General features: G+C 37.0%; 1 protein-coding gene across 1 annotated transcript; it reads left to right on the top strand.

Annotated features, from left to right (window-relative positions):
* Positions 1-100: 100 nt before the first annotated feature.
* On the top strand, positions 101-6,286 carry LOC106942369 (uncharacterized protein C9orf84-like). The gene is made up of 7 exons (XM_015025636.1): positions 101-582; positions 1,060-1,181; positions 2,097-2,184; positions 3,023-3,154; positions 3,333-3,482; positions 4,462-5,095; positions 5,968-6,286. Exons 1-7 carry the CDS (start codon positions 487-489, stop codon positions 6,051-6,053), a joined length of 1,308 nt encoding a protein of 435 aa, XP_014881122.1. The 5' UTR covers positions 101-486; the 3' UTR covers positions 6,054-6,286.
* The last annotated feature ends 2,898 nt before the right edge of the window (positions 6,287-9,184 follow it).

A 9,184-nucleotide genomic window follows, 5' to 3' on the forward strand; every position in this document is an offset into this window, starting at 1 on the left:
ATTTTCTCCACTGTTTGTTCATTGAGAGCATCAATAAAATATGAAAATATGATTAAATGAAGTTACTGTGTGGAGTTTACTGGGGCTATGACTATAAATATAGTTATTGTCACCTTTACTATTATCACAATTGCATCCAGCACCAAGATCCCCTAGCCTTCAAAATAAAAGCTCAGATTCTTTTCACAACAGGTCCTATTTACGATTTTAATCAATACCCCCCTTTCTTTTTTAATAAGAAAATTACAAATGACAGAAAATATTGTAAAAAAAAAAAAAAAAAGTGTTTATTTTAGTCATCCTGTCTGTGAGGTGTTTCAGGGCCATGCAATGACCATTTTTGTTTCATTACAAGAACATAGTCATAATATTAGCCAAGAAAAGCAATTTTACCAGAAAAATGTCTTAAAATGTTGGCTTTAAACTTAATCTTGGAGCTTTGGGTTTCTAAGTGTCCGTCTGTGTTGCAGCTTCGGTGTAACTGTGATGGAGAGGAGCCACAGCCTGACTTTGCAGAAACTCGGAGGAATCCATAACTACGCTGTGATCACTGTAGACGAAAGCACAGCTATCGTCATTCAGGTATCCGGACACATCAGACTTCTGGCGTATCCAGTCTCTATGCAGGATCTGCTCCACCTCAACATTAAATACTAATTTGGATAAATTAGTATTGTTTGCAAACCATCTTCAGTTTGAACGGTTTTATTTTATTCAACTTTTATGTTACTGGTGTTAGACATGTCATAATTCTGGACGTAAACAATGGCTGAAAATTATAATTATGAACTAATGACAGAAGTCTGTCTCACTGAAGAGCAACGCATCAGTCAGACCAACTCCAGACTCTGACCTCGCCTCCAAACAGAGTTCAGTGGAAATACAGGAGAAGTTTGTATTAAATAAACATATAAAGCTTCCTGTTTTAAAGGAAGGGAATGTGGTGACTTTTGTTGTCGTGTCTGTCACTGACACAGTTTTTCACTTTAAGTGACATCATTGTTGATGACTGACTGATCTAGTCTGTGCTGTTTGGTGTGTGTGTGTGTGTGTGTGTAGGAGCAGGGTGAACTGGGTCAAGACCGAGCCAGTGAGAGGCTGGTGATGAGGCTGACCGCTCTCTCTCTGCAGTACAGCTGCTGCTGGCTCGTCCTGCACTGCCCTGACAGCCGAGGCGGAGGGTCAGAGTTCACTAAAACTTCATTACGCTGATCAACCCACTGACTAACAAGTCCTTCCTACCTATTAGCAGACTTTCTTGTAGCTTGGTAAACTCAATTTGATCAATAACTCTTTGGGGGGTTTTGTAGATCTTCATACTTCGGCTGGTTTTTCACTTATCACTGCTTCACTTTCTGACAATCTCAGAAATATTTTTGTCATTTAAGCCATTAAACTAAACTTTAAATTAATTATTCATAAAAAGGCTCCTAAAGTCAAAGGATTAACCAATATGGAGACAACCTGTTAGGGCTGGACAATACATCAGTATCAGTAGATAATATGTTTGATACAATATTCAGCGGTCAACTAACTCGCTCATTCTCTGGTTACCTAGCAACTCATTCTCTGGTTACCTAGCAACAGCCTTTTGAGTAGCTTGTGCAATAGCAGTTTGAGTTTCTCCTCTGTGCCTCATAACTGCTTAAAAATAAAACAACGGTGTGGAGTGAAAACTGGCAGCATTTCAGATATTTGAGACAAAAAAACTAATCAATAATTATCAATATCGACTGATATGAACCTCAGCCATATCATCCTGCTCTATAGCTTATTATCTAAACTTGTTTAATAATAAATTAAAATAATTTATTATTCTAATGATTTTTTTTAAATGAATCTGTGAACTGAAGCCTTTTTGGTTAACCAGACTTAAAGGTTTTGTTTTGCCAAACAAACAAAAAAAAAAAAAAACGTTTTAAAATATGTTACCATAATCTTAAATAAAGCACCTTAAATCCAATAAAAAACTTAAAAAGCCTTTTAGAAACTAAGGAGAGCTAGTAATCAAGACTCTTAAGGGGTAAACCTCTAAATGAATTGGGAGTATTTTAAAACCAACTAAGTTTTACTTTAAAGTTTGTGTGTAATTGCAGGTTTTCAAGCGAAACCTTCAACAACTTGGCGTTGGTTTATTCGTCTCTGGTTTTGTTCGGCATGAAGTCCGAGGACCTGGATGTGAAGGTAGAAACAAATGTTTTTAGGTTTTCTGCCTGGAGTGGCTCACAGCAATAAAAAAAAACTAAAATATGTTAAAGTTTTAATGAACAGTCATATTTAATAAACTAGGATCTGTGTTTTTGGTTCTTTATGCAGCAAAAACATTAAATTTTACCAACTGTTTTTGGTCTAGTTTCTATTTTAAATATCTTAGTAGACTTAAAATCAGACAAAACTAACTTACAAGTAACTTTTTAAGAAGAAATATTTAAGCCATAACTTATGAGAAAAAAATATATTTCCCATAAAATGTCTTATTCTAATGTTATTTCATTTATAACTATTACATATTTATCAATATTAAGCAATAATTGACTTAAAACAAGCTCCTATATTTTGCTGAAAAGTTACTTGTAAGTTAGTTTTGTCTTATTTCAAGTTGACTAAGATATTTCCACTAGAAACTCTCCCAAAAATACTTGGTATGATTTGTTTTTTGCAGTGTTTACATAGTTTTAATTAAGCCACATTTCTATTTTAATAAGGTTTATTTTGGTCTGATCGGATGTAGTATTTTCATCTAAACTTTGTGTTTTTATCAGCTGTAAATGAAAAATCATCATAATTAACAACTTAACCTATATTGTGGGTTTCAGTTACTGAAATAAATGAAGCTTTCAGTAATATTCTAACTTACTGAGTATGACTTTATGTCTTCGTGACTCAATTATATTAATAACAAGCAAATTGTTCAGGTATAGAAAGTGTTTCATTTGTTGTATTATTGTGTTGCAGTATTATTTAATGAAATGTGACCAGTTTCACCAGTGGTTTCCCGTTGGTTCTCTCCACTGGTTTTCAGGTGCTGATTGTGTCAGAAGTGTTGGAAATGGCCGAGTTTATCAATCAGATCTGCTTCAGCTCCCTGATGTCCAAATATGGAGATCCTGTGAGCTACCTGGACAGAGACTGGCTGACGGTCAGCCCCTCTCAGGTGAGACTAAAGTTTTATTATGTTTAATGTTTAAATGCGTCTTTCCAACAAAGAAAATCTCTTAGTCTGCCTCTGACACTCTGTTGTAGTTTCCTATAAAGTTCACTCACCAAAAAGCTTTAGACGTTTTTGAATTTTCACATCTCAGCTTTATAAGTGTCTTTGTCGTTTCATTTAGGAGGAGGCGTGTCTGTCCCAGTTCCCGTGTGTCAGTCCTCTGGTCGCTCAGCTCATGCTGAGCAGAGCTCCCTCCCTGCAGTGGCTCCTGGGGGCCGACCTGCCGCAGCTGTCACAGTTACTTCCTGAAGTCCCACAGAAAGTCCTTAAGGTGACGCCGCCACTACTAACCCATTTTTGATATTTTACATTTTTCTGTTTGTATACATTATGTTATACTACTTTAAATGATTATCACTTCAATTTTTAGAGTTATTTTTAAAAAAAGCCCAACTAGGGACAAATGCTGTGAATTAGCTGTTGCTATTGCACCATGATGCAAACATGGGACTGCTGTTTTATTCAGTTGGTCTATGTCGATGTGTGTCTGTCCCCATTAAATAAACTTTATAATAATAATAAAGGGGCAGTAACACGTAAAACTGACTTTTTGGAACCTTTCCTTTACAAATTCCCCACTCAGCTCCTTCAGACTAGCCAGCAGCAATTAGCAAACACCTAATTCGTGGAACTGCACATCAGCCGAGCTCATAATAGGAGCTACTTCTCGGAGCATTACTGGTAAAAACGTTAAAGGGTTAATAAAGAAGACATGTCATTCAGCATTCAGCTTCTATGCACCACAAATCTGGAACAAACTTCCAGAAAACTGTAAAACAGCAGAAACACTGACTTCCTTTAAATCTCGACTAAAAACCCACCTGTTATTTGAAACGTAAGCAATTACGAATTTAACGATGGCACTTGACGATGTAATGTTTTGGTTGTTGATTCTATGATGCATGACTTTGTTTTTATTATGTAAAGCACTTTGAAATGCCTTGCTGCTGAAATGCGCTATCCAAATGCAATTTGATTGACTAATCATTTTTAGATCTGTGTAGCATGAATGCTGCCTCATATCTTCTGATTTTAAGTCTCCATGATGTTGTTTTCTCTTTGAAAGCTTTTCTATTTTGCAGTTGCTATGCTAGCTTCAGAAAGATGAGCATAGCAATTAACATTTCAAGAAATTATTTTAACATATTTTGCAATAATGATTGAAAAACAGATTAGATGTTATAATAAAAAAAGGCACAGTGAAGCTAAATAATGCCACAATGTGCTGCCTCGCTTCTTCCTGTTTTTAGCTGTTCAGTGACATCACTTCCTTGTACTTGAGCAACTCAGAGCCAGCAACCCCTCAGATTAATGAGAGCGGTTCTGAACAACCCTTCAGAACCGCTCAGACCTTCGGCGCCGAGTCCGAGTTCATGAACCTTCTGCACCCAGAGCCTAACAGCAGCTTCCTATGTGGAGCTACGAACCCAGACCTGTTCCCCAACCAGAACCCAGACTCTTCAAACTTCAAACTGGACCTGAACGGTTCCTTTGGGAGTCCTGTTAAGGCCTGGACCGGTCCAGATCCCTGGAAGGAGGAGGAGATGCCTCCTGTCTGGAGAGGCAGAGCTGGAGCGGCAGGGAGAGTCGTGGAACGGGCCGGTGATCTGTGGGCGCCGAGAGATTCCCCAGACATTTCATACCTTCAGACAGCAAACAGCCCGGTTCTACTGGATTCTCGGTTCAGTTCCAGTCACACTTCCTGCAGTGACCTCCAGCATCCCCAGAGCGCTCACTTCATGTTCAGTCAGAGCCCTCCTATGGCGGCTATCTTGGATCAAAGCCGTCACAGTTTGACCAGCAGCGGTTCTTCTTTTGGACCCAAGTTCTGGAGCGGCGAGGAGAGGAAGAGGAGCGGAGACACAGCTGGTCTGGTTGGATCAGGTCAGAGCAGCTCACTTCCTGCGTTTCCTACAAACAAGCAAAACTTTGTTGATATTTCGATAATTGATTTCTTAATTGCGTCGTTTCCATTAAATAATAAACATTTAAATAAGTTTGGGCTAGAGTTGGGCAATTATCGTATCATTTATTATTTATCGCGATAAATTTCTTACCATAAGAATTTTGAAATTTATCGCTGCTACGATAAATTTCATTGATGTTTAAAACCTCCTGAAACTGTACCTGTCTTTGGGATTGTTAATTTTACTATTTTTTCCACAGTTTTTTCATTATGAGTATCAATAAAAGTTAAAATACAATTACTGTTAATACAGTTAATGTGAGCAGCTTAGTGGTAAAAATCACATTTTTATGTAACTGGTGTCCAAAAGAATATTACAACTTTTTCTGACTGCTGTGACACTCAGTCACCAAAAATCACCTAAAAGAGTAAAAGTAATGAATAATTCTTATTGACACTTTTATCATCTTCACAGTGGCCCTTTAAAATAATACAATAAAACTTTGAGTTCACATGATAAGACATTAACAAACATGCAGCGCCATCATCCTCCCACTACTTCCTGTCGTCCTCACTTTGTGGTTTGCACCATTGGTTGTTGATCATGTGACTTGTGTAATTTGAGTAAAATGTTTCCACTGCAGTTTTGCAAAAAACACGAATTTCAATACAAAAAATATAAAAGAAAACACCAAATAATTTTTTTTTAAATTGACGTGTCTTCATTAAGCAAATTGATTTGAAGATGTCAATTCGTGCAGGTATGTGGTCAATGGAAACGCAGCTAATGTTTATTTCATGTTTTTCTAAAAATTGATTTTTTTCTTATCTGAGTGGTTTTGTTTTGCAGTGCTGACGCCGCTGAAGAGGGGAAGGCTGAGCTATGAGAGAGTTCCTGGCAGAAAGGACGGACAGACGAGGCTTAAACTGTTTTAATCTTCTTTTAAAAATGAGATTTTCATTTTATCGGAGCTGTAAATGTTTCCAACATTATTGTTCCTTATTTAAGAGTTTTACCATTTCCACTTTAAAAGGTAATAATAAAAAATGAATTCAAATGTAATTAAACTTAGTTAATTCAGTAGCTGTGATGTAAAACATGTCACTCATATATGATTGTAATTTAAAGATTTTCACAGAAAAGATTTAATAAAATGAGGTCAGCTTGGTCTTCTGTAACTCGTTAATCTGGGAGAAATTATGAATGGATTAAATCACGTCCTTTACTTCCTATTGGGAACAGATGGGTAGTAACTAATTTATGGAGATTTACTTGAGTAACGTTTTGAAAAAAATAGGAGTATTTGTACTATGCAGTACTTTTTGAGTAGCTATTATAAAGTATTGTTGCTCTTGAGTGAAATTTCTGGAAACTGAGTGACATCAGTGAACAAGTTTGTTGTAAATAAATATTAAGTTTTTGTTAAAGTTTTATATTGAAAGAAACATATTTGGGGGAAAAAATGCATGATTTTGTTATTTTATAATGTTTTATTTATATAACATTTTCTGACATAAGCAGGTTCAATTAATAAATAGTAAATATTAAATGTAGGATTAATTGTGATGAATCAATTGCTGAAATAATCGTCAACCAATCTGGTAATTGATTAATCGTTAACTAGAGTATACAGATTCTAAAATAGGCCATTTGCTGAAAAAAAAAAAACATATTCAGAGCACATAAAAATAAATAGATTTTAATTTAAGGTTTAAAAAAACTTTGTAAATAAATTCTCCCAGAACTCCTCCACCTGGTTCAGTCTGTAAAGAAAAAATAAATCACCTATTAAGTAGCTCTTGTTGTCTAATTATTAGTTGGCTTATAGTCAACTGATCAGCTGCATGTTGTATTGATGAGTAAAGCACTTTTAAAATGTTAGGAGGATTTCTTTAGCTCATTTTACAAATTATCAAGTTTCACTAAAGGAATGCTGTTACTGTATTTTGTGCAATAAAATGTTTTATTTTGGAAAAAATGTATTTATCAGCACTTTAAATGCATTTCTAAGATTGCTTAAAAAAGGCTTATGTGGTCAAATGAAAGATCGGCAGAATTTTCCCATTTTTAATGCAATTATTGAATTGATTACTGAGCAGTGGTTAGCTGCAGCCCTAATGAAATGGTTAAAGTAAAAGTTGCAGTTGGTTGTTCATTTTTTGAGTGCGCTCAGTGGCAGAGGAAGCAGTGATTTATGGGTGGTGGGCTGGGATTGAGGGTCTTTCCCATCTCCACTGATAAAGTCTCTCATTTTAGCAGCTCCATTGGTGGGGATTCTTTTTTATATATAATTTAGTGAAGCAATCCCCTTATCGTGGTCTCTCAGCGTGTGAAGAGAGTGCTTATCTGCACGAGCCAGCAGACTGAAGCCAGTTCCCCCAGGAATGATCCCCAGACAAAGAGCCCTGGGGACTCCCGGCCTCCGGCCAGCCACTGCCGAGCCGCCATCAATAACCCTCCGCCGTCTTTTCTGCGCCTCGGCCCGGCCTTCCGAGCGGCGGCTGGACAAAGAGAGAGGAATGGCTCATTTTATTACTTGCTCAGGAACAAAAGCGCCTGGTCGGGTGGTCAACGGAGTCTCTCTTTGAGGGCGAGGTAAACAGCGGCCTAAATGGTGCGGTAATGGTTCCTGAACATATTTGAGCGCTGGAGTGAATGGGCCGGCAGAGATAATGTGGGAATTAACAGGCTGTTTAAACCCGACCGGGTCCGACTCTGGATTCAGCTGAAAAGGTCACACCGCCGTTATCTCTCATCGCAGACGGCAATTAAACCGTCACCTGTGTGTTTTCAAGTCTTCGAGGAATACGACCTCCGGGTCGGATTACAGATCAGAACCAAACGAAAGTTAAAGAAACCTACAAATATGAAGGTACCACTTTATAACTGGTACTCTGCCCTGCTCTCTCATATAGGAGAGCAGGGCAGAGTACCCAAAAATTATAATCAACTAGTAATGCTTCAATATATTTTTACTAAAGTAAGAGTACAAAAGTATTTGTTAAAGTCTACTCCTGAGTGACCGATCAAATTATAAATTATTTAATATTTAAAAGTTACATCATTAGATGGAACAAAGCAAAAAGTTAAGTGGAAATTTTGGTATTTTAAGGACCAAAATGACAATAACTGATATAATAATGATAAACATAACAAAATCTAGCAAATTTTTCCAAATCAGTTTCTTTTAATAAAAAAAAAAAACCTAATAAAATCGGCTGGTGTGTGTTTTTGTCTGGTGAAATTTTGATTAAAACATGTTTGTTTTTCATTCAGTGTGTAGAAAATCCAGAAATTTTACTCGAGAGAAGCAGTACTTCCTAATAATTACTCAAAAGTAAATAGTACAGCGTAGTAAAAATACTCCTAAAAGTAAACTTTTTCCATAGTTACTTGGGTAAACGTAACTAAGTAAATGTAACTATTTACTAACTTTGATTGTAGAAAGCTAATAGTTCATAGACGTTAATTTATCTATAAGTACTTTATAAATTAATAAGTTTTTATTACACATTAATTAAGGGTGTGAAGGAGACTATGGCTGCGTTCAGACTGCAGGTCTTAATGCTCAATTCCTTTTTTTGTCGTGGTCGTTCAAACTTCTAAATAAAGCGACTTGATCGTGATCTCCAGCGTGAACGACCTGAAAGTGTCTCGCATGCGCAGTAGAGGGCGCAATAACGTCACACCTAAAGAGGAATATAAAAAAGTAGAAGAAGAAGTGCTCAGTGTTCGGCAAGTTAACATGGATGCTAACGGTGGAGCATAGTTTACGATTTTGAAGTTGTTGTCCGACCGGAGCCAGCACTTTTAACAACTTAATCCTCATTCTAGTCCGCTATGGTTGTTATTCTTCCCGCTGTGAGTATCAGGACGCAGAATAGTGACGTTTATCAAGTGTCAATGACGTTCAGGTCGGATGAACGCGACCTGAACGTCAGGTTACATTTGAATCGGATACGTATCGGATATCCAAGCAGCCCGAGTCGCATTAAAGGATCCGATCCATAGACATAATATAATAGACGCCTCATAGACCGCTCTCGCCTATTGTCGCTGACGAGAT

The sequence above is a fragment of the Poecilia latipinna genome, unplaced genomic scaffold, assembly GCF_001443285.1.
Source record: "Poecilia latipinna isolate Pla-1442-1.1 unplaced genomic scaffold, P_latipinna-1.0 Scaffold4225, whole genome shotgun sequence".
Lineage (NCBI taxonomy): Eukaryota > Metazoa > Chordata > Actinopteri > Cyprinodontiformes > Poeciliidae > Poecilia > Poecilia latipinna.